The 15303-nt window shown below is 53.2% G+C and overlaps 7 protein-coding genes across 7 annotated transcripts in view; 4 read left to right on the top strand and 3 right to left on the bottom strand.

Annotated features, from left to right (window-relative positions):
* The first annotated feature begins 2847 nt into the window (after window positions 1-2847).
* On the top strand, window positions 2848-4699 carry hacA (transcription factor HAC1). Its single transcript, XM_025650380.1, has 3 exons — window positions 2848-3426; window positions 3509-3963; window positions 4056-4699. Exons 1-3 carry the CDS (start codon window positions 3224-3226, stop codon window positions 4346-4348), a joined length of 951 nt encoding a protein of 316 aa, XP_025505186.1. The 5' UTR covers window positions 2848-3223; the 3' UTR covers window positions 4349-4699.
* Window positions 4700-5174: 475 nt separating this feature from the next.
* BO66DRAFT_410514 (putative protein kinase) lies at window positions 5175-6782 on the top strand (the record flags this gene model as incomplete). Its single annotated transcript, XM_025649249.1, has 6 exons — window positions 5175-5178; window positions 5288-5495; window positions 5597-5928; window positions 6002-6318; window positions 6379-6544; window positions 6604-6782. 6 exons carry the CDS (start codon window positions 5175-5177, stop codon window positions 6780-6782), a joined length of 1206 nt encoding a protein of 401 aa, XP_025505185.1.
* A 347-nt stretch (window positions 6783-7129) lies between these two features.
* BO66DRAFT_437383 (uncharacterized protein) lies at window positions 7130-7547 on the top strand (the record flags this gene model as incomplete). Its single annotated transcript, XM_025650991.1, has 3 exons — window positions 7130-7162; window positions 7199-7246; window positions 7338-7547. The coding sequence occupies 3 exons, from the start codon at window positions 7130-7132 to the stop codon at window positions 7545-7547; spliced, it is 291 nt and encodes a 96-aa protein (XP_025505184.1).
* Window positions 7548-8297: 750 nt separating this feature from the next.
* BO66DRAFT_470519 (CoA-dependent acyltransferase) lies at window positions 8298-9652 on the bottom strand (the record flags this gene model as incomplete). Its single annotated transcript, XM_025652797.1, has 2 exons — window positions 8404-9652; window positions 8298-8324 (listed from the first exon to the last, which is right to left on the bottom strand). The coding sequence occupies exons 1-2, from the start codon at window positions 9325-9327 to the stop codon at window positions 8298-8300; spliced, it is 951 nt and encodes a 316-aa protein (XP_025505183.1). The 5' UTR covers window positions 9328-9652.
* BO66DRAFT_437381 (uncharacterized protein) lies at window positions 9374-9928 on the bottom strand (the record flags this gene model as incomplete). The annotated part of the gene is made up of 1 exon (XM_025650990.1): window positions 9374-9928. One exon carries the CDS (start codon window positions 9926-9928, stop codon window positions 9374-9376), a length of 555 nt encoding a protein of 184 aa, XP_025505182.1.
* Window positions 9929-10068: 140 nt separating this feature from the next.
* Window positions 10069-12111, bottom strand: BO66DRAFT_427973 (putative methionine aminopeptidase, type II). The gene is made up of 7 exons (XM_025650379.1): window positions 12005-12111; window positions 11782-11940; window positions 11101-11708; window positions 10788-11051; window positions 10572-10733; window positions 10428-10514; window positions 10069-10372 (listed from the first exon to the last, which is right to left on the bottom strand). The coding sequence occupies exons 1-7, from the start codon at window positions 12045-12047 to the stop codon at window positions 10316-10318; spliced, it is 1380 nt and encodes a 459-aa protein (XP_025505181.1). The 5' UTR covers window positions 12048-12111; the 3' UTR covers window positions 10069-10315.
* A 1785-nt stretch (window positions 12112-13896) lies between these two features.
* The window catches only part of BO66DRAFT_470515 (malate synthase), a 2380-nt gene continuing 973 nt past the window's right edge, over window positions 13897-15303 (top strand). Inside the window, exons 1-2 of the mRNA XM_025652796.1 lie at window positions 13897-14583; window positions 14641-15266. Of these exons, the coding sequence (XP_025505180.1) occupies window positions 14223-14583; window positions 14641-15266 (987 nt within the window). The 5' untranslated portion in view covers window positions 13897-14222. The remainder of the gene's footprint in view (window positions 14584-14640; window positions 15267-15303) is intronic.

The raw sequence follows: 15303 nt of genomic DNA, 5'->3' as shown, positions 1-15303 counted from the left end.
TCAGATGTGATTGAGTACTTGGTTTATGTTGAAATACTTGAGAGTTGTAGCCCAGATTAGTCCAATCCAGAGGTGAAGGTATATATCCGCAACATGCATCCGCCAAGGTAATATTGTAAGGATTCTGTTGATTACGAACGTAATACTGATGAATTTACTTGCTCAAAGAGGAAAGCTTGATGCCTCAAGAATCGTTGAATTATCAAGGAAGGAGGAAGTGGCCACGGATTTCGTGGTGTTTACATACATCCAGTTCAATTTGGAATCATGTGACTCGTTGAAGCGAGGCGTTACACGCACACGCCGATAGATTCTGGACCGGACAATGCACAATCTGAGCAAGAAATAACAAATCTCTAAACGTCGTAGTCGCATGTAGTCACTTATACGGGGCATTAGCAAGAAGATGAACTCTACTTAATGTGCATCCACAGCCTAGTCCTCAACCTCGTCTGGCAGAAGATGAGGATTTCCGGATGAACGAAGTCAATGTAACTTCGAATTCCCTCGACAGGTTAGAGTGCACCACATGCTTTATCATGGTGGAAAGGTTTGTCGCAGTGAAGTGGTCACTGGACTGTATCGTATACCTGAGTTCGTCTGACCGAGTCCATTCTTTCCGACAATGGCCAATCTGCTCTGCGGGCTATGCCAATCTACGAGTACATGGCAGTGTACCGTACTTCAGAAATAGTAGGAAGAACCAGAGCAACTAACAATGCGCCGAAATAGACTACGTGCGGATGAATGGGTTATCCTGAGACCCAACCTCTATCCAAACGAGAGAGATCTGCTGACTGGAGAGTACCCCCGCAGCGGACGAGCTGACAACGTACGAAACCTCAACACACGCCACGGTCGATATCGCAGAAACGGTTCGTGCACGCTTGTTATACGTTTGCCCACCGTGCGCAAGCATGAAATCGCGAAATGGATGCCCGATGGCACGTTAAAAGTGTGGAGGTCATGAAGCGGACAGCATGCTCGCGTAGTGTAAGAATACGAGCCGCCAAGCGGAACCCGAGGCCGCTGTCGGGAATACGAGTGCCCGCGTTGGGGAAATTCCTAAAGGGTATAACATGACCGAATGTTCCTCCCTCCTTCGTGCAGCCTCGGAGTTGACGACGTGGGAGGAGGCGAATCGCGTAGGCTGTGCCATGGCACCGCTCCTCGAGCTGAAACTTCACTGAGACGGACACTGTTATGAATGCATGGCACTGGCAGCACACGTAACGTAGTCGATCAAACGCGAATAATGCGGATGATCGCCAGAGATGTTCTGAGATCTGTCTAGCTATTTATATCAAGACATGCGGGGGCATTGCGGGCCAGGAACATCGACTGAATAAAGTCGATGTTGGGTCGAGTTTTGTTGATGGGACCCGAGAGGTTCGCAGGATATTTGTGGCATGGTGTTCAACGAGAAAGGGGCGAGCTGGGCATCCCAAGGTAAATATAATATACGGTGCAATCCCAAGGGGAAGGGAATGCAATAGGGGGCTTGATGAGTGAGCCCTGTGGGAGAGCGGCATGCTCTAATGCCCTGTCAACAAAAGCCGAAGATAGAGATCATGTGATCCATGAGCCGGCACATAGCTGAGGAAGGAAGAATAAGGTGAACCTCTTGATCCTTCTCAGCACGCGAGAAACGGCTGCAGGAACGTGACCGGCCGTCAATCAACCACCAGATGTGAGCATCAATCACTCAATTGAGAGGTAGTGCGGTGCTTAGTCCATGATCTTATTCGCAGACTGCACACGAACGCACCCCTTGTCATGGAAGAATTCCCAAAGAATGCCCCTAAATAGCTCACAATAATCTCCGACGATAGATTGCGGAGAGGGGATATCTCCTTTGTGCAGGTCAAATGAGATCCAAAACTCCAGACGAGTTGAATCAGGGGGGGAGGAGGGGGAGCATGGCGGAGAGGAGAGTGTGATCCATGATCCACCAATGATAGAGTCTCTCGGGCGCAGAAGCTCGAAGAATTGGCTAGACTGCATTCACCACGGAAGTTGCAACGGCCGAGCCCAGACAGGGGGAGTCATTAGTACGGCCCGGTGGAGATCTGCGTTCATGCGTCTCCCAGATCACGCCATTAGCACCACTGAGCTGAGGTGTTTCCCACTTTCTGCCCGGTTCTTTCAGAGCGTAACCGTGGAACGTCTCGGGTGCACTGGACAAAGCGAAAGATGGAATCTCAATAGCAAGAATAACGATGGCGTAGTCGAGTTAATGAGAAGCGATGCGAGCGAATACGAATCTGCGGAGGCGCTAAGGAGCATCAGAGTCAGCAAGCATGTCTTACTGATTCGCAACGGCAGCTCTCGTCAGCGAGGCGGAGCGGGCCAAAGGGCAGAGAATCTCAGGACCGTCCGGAGCAGGGATAAAAATGGCATTTGGGGGGGGGGAGGGGGGAGAGGGGGGCGGGGCCAAACCTGGAGGGTAGAGCAATCAGATATTCCGATCACCGATGATGAAGAGGGGGGCCGGAAGAGGGTTCCACAATCTCGACCGGAGCGTGTCGCAGGTTGAAAGGGAATGGGAAAGTGGATGAAGGAAAGAGGAGTCGAGAGGAGTAGGAGGAGTCGAGAGGGGGTACGAGTTTCCCTCAAGTCCCTCAAGTTGCTTGAGTTCACACCTTCAGGGGTTCAATTGGTACCGCCTCCCATTCCAGCCCGGCTTTGTAGGTAATGCTTACAGAATCATACGGCTCCATACGGCCCAAAACACCGCCCCCAAGGTACATTTCTGCCGAGCATATCCCAACTCCCACATATCTTACAGTACAGTACGGGTACTTGGCTGACGAAGGGAGACTCCGCCCCCTTGCGAAAAGGAGACGCCCCCTCAACTGACCCTCAACTGACCACGCTGGCCTTTTAAAGAGGCAATCTTTCCCTCTCCCAGACTGTCTGATCTGAAAGCAGTCAACCCTCTCCATCTTATTACTTTCGCTACCTTTGTGGACAGTTGTCCTCTTCCCATTTCCTCCCCCAGCTTCCGTTTTGGGCCCAACCAACCAGAACGTTGCTGGTCAACCACCTGGCCCCTCCCCCAGACCCGGCTTGTACCGTGATGACACCGTGGCCTCTGTCCCTGTGACCTGGGCAAGAGAAAAGAGACGTGATCGAGCTACGCCTTCCTGAGCATTGAGCATCACCTTACTTTCGTGACCCATACAGTCTACGATTAGACAGATCAACATATCGCCTTTGCAAGATGGAAGGCGGTTTCTCTCCAGTGGAATCCTTGGCTGGCTCGCCGGCTCCGGAAATTCCCATGCTCACCGTCTCCCCAGCGGACACTTCCTTGAATGATCCCACCGTCAAGGCCGAAACTAAGTCAGAGGACAAGAAGCCTGCGAAGAAGAGAAAGTCATGGGGCCAGGAGTTGCCAGTCCCTAAGACCAACCTTCCTCCAAGGTATGTTCTTCCATGCAAGGCTTCCATGCAAGGGTGTCCGAAGTATCGAATGAAGCATGATGATACTAACGTACGAATCTAGGAAACGGGCCAAGACGGAGGACGAAAAGGAGCAGCGCCGCATCGAGCGTGTTCTTCGGAATCGGGCTGCCGCACAAACCTCTCGAGAGCGCAAGCGCCTCGAGATGGAGAAACTAGAAAACGAGAAAATCCAGATGGAGCAACAGAACCAGTTCCTTCTTCAGCGCTTGACCCAGATGGAAGCCGAAAACAACCGCCTGAACCAACAAGTCGCTCAACTGTCCGCCGAGGTCAGGGGTTCCCGTGGCAACACTCCCAAGCCCGGCTCCCCTGCTTCGGCCTCTCCCACCCTTACGCCGACCCTGTTCAAGCAGGAGCGCGACGAACTTCCCCTCGACCGAATTCCCTTCCCGACCTCTCCTTACACCGACTACTCCCCCACTCTCCGGCCTTCCACTCTGGCTGAGTCCTCCGACTTGACACAACATCCTGCAGCGGTGTTGTGCGACCTGCAGTGTCAGTCGCTGGCCTCGAAGGAGATGGAAGCGCCCTCTCGCTGTTTGAGCTCGGCTCAAACGTGGAACCTCACGCTGCAGATGACCTTGCAGCTCCTCTTTCTGACGACGACTTCAACCGCCTATTCAGCGGTGATTCACCCGCTGGGTCGGATTCTTCAGTCCTTGAAGACGGGTTCGCGTTTGACCTTCTCGACGGAGGAGATCTATCAGCATTTCCATTTGATTCTATGGTTAATTTCGACCCCGACTCTGTCAACTTCGACGGCATCGACCCGCCCCACGGTCTTCCGGACGAAGCTTCTTGCCAGACTTCTAGCGTGCAACCCAGCCTTGGCGCGTCCACTACGCGATGCGACGGGCAGGGCCTTGCAGCTGGCTGCTAATCAGAAGTTCTCTCCCCAAGACCGACCCGCTGGCGGTGTCGGCGAAGCTCGATGGAGCTGGGAGTCTTTATTAACCCTAGCTTGGACGATAGATCTACTCGAAAAGCCGGGACGACGCAAACGAATCTTGAAGGGTTTGAAATCCGCGCAGCATGGACGGCGCAGGCATCATCATCATCATGGGAAACTTCTACACCAACGGGGTTTACGGAGTTCATGGAGTTCAGGTAGCGCCAGCAAGACGTTGACGTCTTCGCTTTTGGGCAAGCGCCGTTGAAGAGATTTACTGTAAACTAGCGTGAAAACCTTAATCACTATTAACGGAGAGCCTGTATGATGGCTATATCTTACCATCTTATTCCTTTAATGTTGCGTAGCCCTGTACGTACCTGTATCTTGTTGCTGCCTGCTGACTTCCGACCGACCGACCGATCCGATCGTCTCTGAGTGCTTGCGTCATGCTATGACTAAGCTAGTTATGCAGTGATGCACAGCCTAACTAAGCCTGCCGCAGCCACCACTTAAGTTTACCATCTTGTGCTCCCCATGCACCAGGATCAAAAGGTGGCTGCAACAAAAGACAGTCTTACATGCTACTCAATCCATTCTAGACCACTTGCCGCTAATGTGACAGCCATTTATCACAGACTGACCCAGTTGTTGAGCACCTCCACATCTTGCGGGTCAATCGAGGAAGAGTGTACTGTACTAAAGATAAGGAATATACGAATATACGGGCCGTTCCTGGGGAAGGAGCTGATTCCACGTGACGATAAGCTATCTAGCTAACTTGCTTAATCTACACTCCTGTTTCTGTTTCTCCCTGATGAGTTTCAAGAATAGCACCAATATCCACTTCCATTCTCTCAATCTCTCAATCTCCCAATCCTCGACAAAGTCGCTAACTCACTGGACAACATTGTTATTCAGGCATGGCAGGACGATTTAGTGCATGGGGCAGCTCCCTTCGGCAAAGGCTATCTTCTTCCCGAAGATTATCCAAGATCTCATATACGACTCTGCCTCTTGATACGCCCGTCGATGAGGAGACGTTGGCCTACTATAAACCTGAGCATTACTATCCCGTTAAGATTGGCGACGTATACGAGACCCGGTATCAGGTTACGGGTAAGCTCGGTTATGGGGCGTATTCCACAAGCTGACTATGCTGGGATCTCCAGTGCGTTCTGACGAACGACCCTTCTCCCAGTGACCGTGCAGGCACTTAACAGCTCAATATACACCCAGGAACGACCAGTATGAAGTGTTGAAGGTGTCTACATCGCTGCCATCATTTCCGACCGCATCAGGTCGCGAGCTTAAGATCTATGAGCATCTAGCCAGAGTCAATTCTACGCATCCAGGTCAAGCGCTGATCCGCGAGCTTCATGATTCCTTTGACCTTCACGGACCTGCCGGGCTACACCGCTGCCTAGTGCTACAGCCAATGCATATGACCTTGTTAGAGATGATGGGGCTTAATCCCAAGCCATTCAACCTGCCTCTTCTTAAATTGACGGTGAAGCGTCTGCTTCTGGCCTTGGACTTCTTACACACCGAAGCCAATGTCATCCACACTGGTATGTAGTGCGCACCAATTAACCCCCTCACCCCCAATACGAAGCCAGACTGCCTATTTCTAACTCGTATCAGATATAAAGACGGACAACCTAATGCTTAGTCTTGAGGACGACGGCATGCTGGCGGACTTTGCGAAAGCCGAAGCCGAGGAACCCAGCCCTCGAAAGCAGGTTGATGAGTCTCGCATCATCTACCAGAGTCGGCGATTCCGTCGACCGTCTGCAGGTAAAAGTTATGGACTCCCAATTCTGTGTGATTTTGGGGAGGCACGGATTGGCACCCAGCAGGAGTCTGGGCCCTTTGTTCAACCGCACATCTATCGGGCGCCAGAGATCATCTTCGAAATGCCCTGGGGAAGCGCCGTCGATATCTGGAACCTGGCAGGCTTGGTAAGTGCGGGCCAGGCTATGCAGCTATTAACATCTCAGCGTGCTGACGTCAGTTGGCAGATATGGGACCTTTTCGAAGGGAAACATTTGTTCGAAGATATTTTCGATGCCAAAGGCGGCCACGACCCGTTCAGGCATCTGGCACGTATGGTCGCCTTGGTGGGGCCGCCGCCAGAGGAATTCATTCGCCGCAGTGAAACGACCGAACAGTGTTTTGACCCTAGTGGTAAGTCCCTTCTAGCTTGCGGTCCCAATTGAAGTTGTCCACCTGACATGTTTTGCCAGGCGCCTGGGTTGCCCATGAAGAAGCAGTTGTGCCAATGATCTCCTTAGGGAGCCTAGAAAAGCGACTCGCAGGGGAAGAGAAGGCGGAGTTCATCCGATTCATGATGTCAATGCTAAAGTGGTTACCAGAGGAACGCAAGACAGCGAAGCAGCTGCTCGAGGACCCGTGGCTACTCTGATGTTTCAACAAAACATGCTTCCTTTATCACATTGGCTATAGATTCATGCTTAGCTTACCCTGCTTTCTGCGGACATCAATATCGCCACAGAAAAGATCCCTTGGCTCAGCGCCAGCCTCGCCCTATCTATTCGCGATGTCATGATACAAGCGCCCAGAAAAAGCAAGCTAGCCACCGATCGGGGCTAAATCAAGGCGTCAGAAGTCTACGGCTGATCAGAAGTCCCACCGCAATTTCCCATGTCTTCTCTTGAGAATGCCTACCAGTCTGTCCTGCAATCTTCTGACCTGACCGATTCCCCCCCTCGGGAATTAATATTCGTCTTGACTTGCGCAGCGTCTCCCACCATGGCAACCGTCATCCGCCGGTTCATCTCCTACGTTGGAAAGACTACGCTGAGCGACTTCAAGAATTAGACGCACTCGACACTTGTCGACAAGTATTGCCAGGAACAAGAAGCCCGCGTATGTTGTACCTTGTTGGCTTCCCATGGAACCCCCCCTCCCCCCGGGCTAGAGCCTCCATTTCGTATCAAGGTGACTAATCTCTTGGCAGGATCCTCGCATAGTGCAAGCCGCTATCCAGAGAACCGAGCTTCACCAATCTCACAAGGACCCGATCGATCCGAAGAAGGTCATCTCCATCCAGCTCCTGGACAAGAATGGCAACAGAGTAGGAACGGGGCATCTCCACGACGATGGAACATCGAAGTTCCGTTACAAGCAGAAGCCACCTTCGGAATCCCCATCATCTGGCTTCGAATAGGTCGGGGGGGGGAGTTCGGCTTTGGTATTCTACGGTTTCAACAAGTGGAACTCAGTATACCCGTCGAAAGAGTCTTTCTGAAGCAGCATGGTATATTCCATCGAGACATCTCTACATACTTGAGGCCACCTCATGTACGTGACATAGGATCTACCCATAAGCCGTCTTGTCAGCGATTTGAGGTCTCAGGAGTGGGCTATCTGGAACAGAGGCAGTCTTTGCAACGGCATAGATTCTTTTTCGAAGTGAATTGCTCACCATAGCCCAGCAATCCCACCCACTTGTGGGTGAAAAAAATACTTTGTTGGAGTAGACCCGGAAAATAAAGACATGCCACAAGTCCAAGGGGGGGTCAAAAGAAGGACAGTTGCTTTCATATTCTAGACACGATGCTCGCGTGTCTATAATATCCTAAAATTCAACAGACTCCCGGACGATTAAGCAATACCACCCGGAAGCATGCACCGGATCGTGGACGGGATGTTTTCTCTTCAAGTTTGAGAGAGCCAGGGGCCCTGCATTTTCTCCGGCGCATCCAGCATCATAAGAAATATCTGGCCTGGCAGCAGAAGCATGCCCGCGAGTCCCATGCTCAACTGCGTGCCAGGGCGATCCACTACTGCCCGGGTGACAGAAACTTGGTCCAAACTCAATGCCAAATGCGTGGCCGTGTAGGGCCGAGGAGAGGATCCAGAATACTAGACTCTCTCTACAGTGCATGCATACATGGTCCATACATGACGAATAGGCCTAGTAATGGAGATTCCATATAACCATCTTTCAATTTTGCATGTAAGCAAAATACAGAACGATACTTCATTTTGCAGTACAGAAGAGATAACAGCAGCCCAGTTACCATACCATACCTCCACCACCTCAATTGATTCATCTGCCCCCAACTATGAGGGACCTGGAGGAACGAAATTGCATCGGCAGATTCGTCGAGAATGCGATCTGCAATGGAAGAGGGCATAGTTGCGGCGCTGTAGCTCAGTTTGATCTCATGCAGTCTCTCGGCCCCATAATTGTCCGTGGGAGTTACCATCATCCAGAGGTCGGCAGCGCCAGAGGCAGGTACATAAGCTTCGAGACTCCCTGTAGCTCCGTCAAGAAGAACACTGTCCAGGTCCTGGTGCGGGTTTTGTTCTTGCAGGATGGAACTCAATCGGGTGGTTGGCGGCCATTTTGTGCAGTGGTCGATGATCTCGCCGAAGCCTAACATGGAATGGGGCAAGGCGCCGATATATTGCTGTTGAAACGTATTCAGCAGCTCCCTTCGTGTGGTAGTCGGCTGGAGCTGGACGCGCACAGGAAGCACATTGAGACAGGGACCGACGACCTCATGAATGGCTGGCAGATGATCCAAGCGGGGTTGAGTGTTGGTCAAGTGACCGAAGACCACGTCCTGATGTTGCGAGAGACGGCCGAGCACGAGTGCCCAGGCGGCCTTGATGATCGTGGCCGGGGTGGTGGAGGCGTCGGAAGTTGATGGTGACAGTCGAATAGTCCGAATTGTGGTCTGATCCAGGGGATGGTCTTTCTGTAACGAGTACGAGGAGAGCTTGCTGGGTGCCACGATGGGGCTGACTTCTGATCCTTGCAGCAGTTGACGCCAGAACTGCTGAGCGTGCTTGTTTTGGGAAAGGAGTCGCTCGCTTTCCTCCACGTATTCCGAGAACCTGGCCGGAGGGGCCAAGACAATCCCGTTGTATAATGCGTCCAGGTCCTTGAGAATGAAAGGCATGCTGAGTCCGTCATATTGGGCATGAGAGGTTCGCATCGTGAGACGAATACGGCCTGGGTGAAGTACGAAACGAAGCAGGACATCATTCAAGGAGAAAGCCAGGATCAGTATGAACTAGACTGGCAGAGGGACCGAGACTGTGCATCTCACCGAACCCTTCGAGTACCTGAAATCGGACATCTTCTGCTCGATACCTGGGAATCACCTGCTGGACAGAGCCGTGGAGGGCAACGAAACGAGCACGCACAACTTCGTGCCGCTGCACCAGGGCATGGCAGGCATATTCCAACTGCTTCACGTTGATGCTGCCGTGGAGCTCATGAGAGAAATAGGACGACGCCGTCTTCGACGACCCCTTCGCCTTCGCGCCGGAACGGTGGTTGCGGAATACCGGCGCGCCCGCGGCGGCCTTTGGCTTCGGTCGCTGCGGGTGTCCCGGCCAGCACCCGGCGCGCCGATCACTGTTTCTGGTCATCAGCCGCTTGCTCTGGGCCTTCGAGTTCTCGCACTTTCGGGATGAAGGCACCGGCGAGAGGTACGAGTTGGACAGTCTGAAGATGCTCCAGAGTGCGCTGTCGGGTCCCGTTGACCTCAAGGCCTCAGTCTCGGTGCGGTCGTCGTACCATAGCGAGGTCATCGAAGAGCTATTCGCATCAGCCGAGCAGGATCGAGCTGTGTTAATGCAACAAGTTCATGGAGGAGACGATGCGAATATCAAACATGGGAACTTTTAAATGTGTGGTACACAGGACTACACTATGTTGCACAGAGATTATTGAAGGGTAAATTGGCGTTCAATTCAGTTGAAATGGTAATGACTGGACTAGGCTACGTCGTAATTGTGACAGCGTACCCAAAGCAACAACAATGCAGTAATCAGAAGTCAAGCGAACAAGTACCTGGACGGATGTTGAATCCGAGGTCATCGAAGGGTTGAACGAAGCATTACTTAGTCAAAAGCAAACAGGCAAAGCAAAACGTCAGCGACATCGTCTATAGATGCCCAATGGCTGACTGGGCTAACCTAGTAATCGTCACCGCGACTGATGACTTCCTTGCCGCCGCTGTGGAGGAGAATGGTCTAGAGCACATTAGTTTCGATCCAAGGCGCATCATATAACAAAGGGAAGCCATACATGTTCGAATTGGGCGGTGTAGGAACCCTTCACGTCGACAAGCGGCGCATAGGACTCGACAATACCATTATCGACCAGGTTTTTCATCTGAGGAGCTCGTCAGTAACAGAAGCAAATCAACCCCACGGCCATGGAGCCACTCACCCCGAGATGATAATGAGACACCCCTAGTCTCTCCAGATAGCGACGACAGAAAACGATCGACCCGAAATTCGAATCGATGGTCTTCAGCAGCGATTTCGCAGAAGCGAGACGCAGGTTGGCACCGGAAGCGTCGGTGTTTCTACCGTAGCCGTAGAGGCCCACCTGTTGAGAAGTTATTAGAGCCTGACTCGAACCTGAAAAACGGTGTACACGTACATCATCCTCTAAATAACCCTTGCCGGTGCTTCCGAAGGTCTCGATGGCGAACACCTCTCCTTCCTCCATCTTGTCGCGATTGTTGCTCTTGATGAACGGGACTTGCTTCCCGCCATGGATCTGATAGCGCAGAATGTCGTGCCCGGTGATGTTTCGAATGGCTTTGACGGGGCGGGTCTTCCCGTCGATCTCGACCTCGTAGCTTTCCATCACCTCCTGGATGGCTGCGCCGATTTCGCCCATTCTCGCATCGATACCGGCATGCTAGTCAAATCAGTCGCCCGGCCTGTGTTCTCGGAACCGTCGGACATACCTTGATACCAGTATTGGTCGCCTCCTTGACCGCAGTCAGGAGATTATCGTATTTGTCCTCGAACGCGACCGTGAAAGCGGAGTCAACAATGCGCCCATTCACATGGACCCCGAAGTCCACCTTGAGAACGTCGTTCTTATCCAGAATGACATCCTTAGCGCCCGGGTTCGGCGTCCAGTGCGCCGCCACATTGTTCAGACACAGGCCGGTCGGGAATCCCATGCCCGCATGAAAAGCGTCGCCGGGTTCCAGGCCCTGGTGGCCCGTGAGCGCGCGCACGCCGTCCTCGATCCCCTCGGCGATGGCCGTGAGGCTGGCGCCCGGCTTGATGAGCTCCCGCTGGGCATACTGCCGGACCTGGCGGTGGACCTCGGCCGCCTTGCGGTAGTCGGGCAGGAAGTCATCGTCCCAGAGGCGGGAGTTATAGCGCAGTTCTTCGTCGGTCGTGCGGGCGGTATTCTCGTCCTCGACGTAGGGGACGAGTTCTCCGCGGGGGTATTGGCCGGACGGGAAGAGGGTGGAGAGCGGCACCCGCGGTGGGGTGGTCTGCGCGGTGGGGGTGGTCTTCTTCTTCTTCTTGGATCTCTTGCGTTTCTTTTGTTTCTTCTCTGGTGGTGCAGCCAACGTGTCAGTGATATTTGTTTCAAACTTATTCAGAGGGTCGACGGTTTGCGAACGTACCAGCAGTCGAGGCTCCGTTCACCCCATTTTCTTCCTTCGAATTGTCGTCGTCGTCATCATCGTCGCTGATGATCCCTCGATCCAAGTCCGCGGAGCCGGAACCGTTTCGAGAGGCCTTGACTTGAGGATTGGCGGGCTTGAAGTCGGAGGAGTTGGAGGCTGAGTCACACGGTCAGGTTAGATCCAAGGATTCATTCTTGGAGAGTGTTGAGATGGCACATACCATCGGGTTCCTGCCGATGTCCCTCGGGGGTCTTAGATCCCATGTTGAAGTAGTTCTAGAGTTTGTCACGCACGCGACCGGCATGGACTGTGGGTGTTGAGGTTGATGTGGTTGCAGAGAAAACAAAGGATCGCCCCGCGTGATTTTCGTGATGGACCCTGGGCCGGCTGAGTCAGCAGCTTCCCCGCCAGAAGCCGATTAGAGCTAAATTTAGTGTGCTTTCGCCTTCTGGAAGACCTCAAGTAGGTTCTACCAGTATACAGGACCATCTCTACTATGACATGCCTTATATTTCCTGTAGCATGTTCTAATTCTGATGGGGTAGAATCGCATATTCTGAGAACGTAATATTCCCAGCGCAATTCATTCAGGTTCGGCTACATGGCTTGCAACTGTGTTAATTATACATTCATTCATGGAAATCACGAGCAATTGCCTGTGGGAGCTTCCTGTAAAGCTAGAAAGTCAATTGAGCGTCAAAAGGCGATGATCGATACTGTAGCCATGGGCAATTCTAGACACAGCCCCGGATTCGAGATCTCCATTCTGGAAACAAAGACGCCGAGTCTTGTCGAAGGTGCCTATGATAGTATGCTCTCCTTCGCGATTATTATTTGTATTCTATTCAATATCTTGTGGGAAGTTGCGGTCTTGGGGCAGTCCGTCTAAGCACAGCTGACTGGGATACTGATGTGCGCATTTCTACAGAGCTTGATAGACCTGAGCGTGAGGTCCTCTATTAACCGCTTCCACATTGCTAGAGGCGGGGGTCTGAGCTTCACCACGAGAAGCCAGATGACGCACCCCCTTCAGCAAATAATGCTGGAGAGTGGGGGAAGAACTGGAGCTCGCAGGTGGTCATAGCTCCGATGTAGACACGGCAGTGCTGGCATGAATCCATCCAACAATCAGTAGCATGATCACGCCCAACCCCCGAGCTACACATTAGTGCTGGGTCATGATTGCGTGTAGGCTTGAAGTCTTTGTCCTGCATGTTCCGAAAGTGTCTCGTCCACATTCCGGAACCCTTGGTGGGTAAGCGGCGCGTGGCACCCCAGATATTGAGCCCGGTTACTCATTGAGAACGCCCCCAGAAGGATGCCGCAGAATCACATGCATTCACATGTCCGTGAGCTGGAACATGGCATCGGACTGGTCGCATCTCCTGTGGGGTTGGGAGGGAAGAAGTTTCTGGAGCTTCTGGTTACTCTATGCGCTTCATTGAAAAGCCGAAGACTTCTTCGATGGACTTGTAAGGGTGTGTTCGCTAGAGAGTGGCGAAGACCGCTGCAAAGCATCCGTCGTTGCGAAAACAGCTGTGACTCTTATCGGAATCGATCGGTAGGTGGATGTGGGGATCCCGAAAAATACCGAGCATGATCGACGTGTGTACCAGCATCAGCGAGGTGATGGTTTGCTGGTGCAGCCGCGGCTGGCTGGAGGTTGTTCGGACATGCGGGGAGATGAGGAAGGCTTATCGAGGGCGCACATCCTCGGTAGGCGCAGAGAACTGATAAACGGTCTTGGGACATTGTAGCGTTAGTTGATTGGTCCAGTTAGTTGATGCCAATGCTTTCGGACGAGAGACCATCTCTCCGTACACCCTGCGTCTTCTCAACTTCCCTCGCATATCACAGCTTCGGGGGGGGGGTTCAAGCTATATCAAAGGGGAGAGGTGAATGTATCGAGTCATCACAAACGATAAGGCCCGAATCGGAGGCGGTGGCCGGCGCGTGCCGGGCGGGGAACCCCAGCTCCAATCGGGTCCAGTCGGCCGAAAGGACCAGTTCCCCGCGGAGAAGTCACGTGGTGATTACAGTGGGTGCGAGTGGGTGCGAGTGGGTGCAACCCAGACTGATTCCTGAGTCTATCTGATGCCAATTGCTGGCAATTGCTGCCAAAAAAGTATCTCTCCATCCACCATGCTCCGTGACTGCCCTCCTTTATCGGCGGTACCCCGCGACCATGGATAATCCGAACTTCCCATGGGCCGCGGCTGTCCGTGGATTCTGACGTCGTCGAGCCCACCTCCTGCCCTCCGATAAGATTCTGGGGGTTGGAACTTATATACTTTGCCTGTCCCTCCTTCTATCACAGAGCTGGAACTTTATGTGCTTAAGCTGTGATCTATACTACTTCTACACTTCTTCCATCCCCCTTCTCCCCTGTCGACTTAACTAGAGATCTGTGTCAAGTTTCTGTTACCAAAGTCTTCACCATGAGCCAATCTGAGGCCCAGCTCAAGGACGTGGCCATCCTGGGCACTGTGAGCACCGAAGCTCGCAAGATCCTCACCAAAGACGCCTGCGTCTTCCTTGCCATCCTCCACCGCGCCTTCAACTCCACCCGCAAAGCTCTCCTCCAACGCCGCATCGACCGACAAGCTGAGATCGACAAGGGCCACCTGCCCGACTTCCTCCCCGAAACCAAGCACATCCGCGAGAATGACGCCTGGAAGGGCGCTCCCCCGGCCCCTGGCCTAGTCGACCGTCGGGTTGAGATCACAGGTCCCACCGACCGGAAGATGGTGGTGAACGCGCTCAACTCGGATGTCTGGACATACATGGCGGATTTCGAGGGTACGTCGTCTGCCCCCACTTTTTAACATCTTAAAAGGTGCTAACTCCGATGAACAGATTCCAGCGCCCCCACCTGGGAGAACATGATCAACGGCCAGGTCAACCTCTACGACGCGATCCGCCGGCAGGTGGACTTCAAGCAAGGCAACAAGGAATACAAGCTGCGGACGGACCGGGTGCTGCCGACGTTGATCGCGCGCGCTCGAGGCTGGCACCTCGAGGAGAAGCACTTCACCGTCGACGGCGAGCCCATCTCCGGCAGTCTGTTCGACTTCGGCCTGTACTTCTACCACAACGCCAAGGAGCTGGTGGCCCGCGGGTTCGGGCCGTACTTCTACCTGCCCAAGATGGAGTCGCACCTGGAGGCGCGCCTGTGGAACGACGTCTTCAACCTCGCCCAGGACTACATCGGCATGCCCCGCGGCACGATCCGCGGCACCGTGCTGATCGAGACCATCACCGCCGCCTTCGAGATGGACGAGATCATCTACGAGCTTCGGGACCACAGCTCCGGCCTGAACTGCGGCCGCTGGGATTACATCTTCTCCTTCATCAAGAAGTTCCGCAAGCACCCCAACTTCGTGCTGCCGGATCGCTCGGACGTCACCATGACGGTGCCGTTCATGGATGCCTACGTGAAGCTGTTGATCAAGACCTGCCACCGGCGAGGTGTCCACGCTATGGTAAGTTTTTTTTTTTTTTTTTTTTTTTTTTTTTTTT

Source organism: Aspergillus aculeatinus (genome assembly GCF_003184765.1).
Source record: "Aspergillus aculeatinus CBS 121060 unplaced genomic scaffold BO66scaffold_17, whole genome shotgun sequence".
Classification (NCBI taxonomy): domain Eukaryota; kingdom Fungi; phylum Ascomycota; class Eurotiomycetes; order Eurotiales; family Aspergillaceae; genus Aspergillus; species Aspergillus aculeatinus.
Note: the sequence above shows the minus strand (reverse complement) of the source record. Positions and strands in the feature narration are given on the sequence as shown.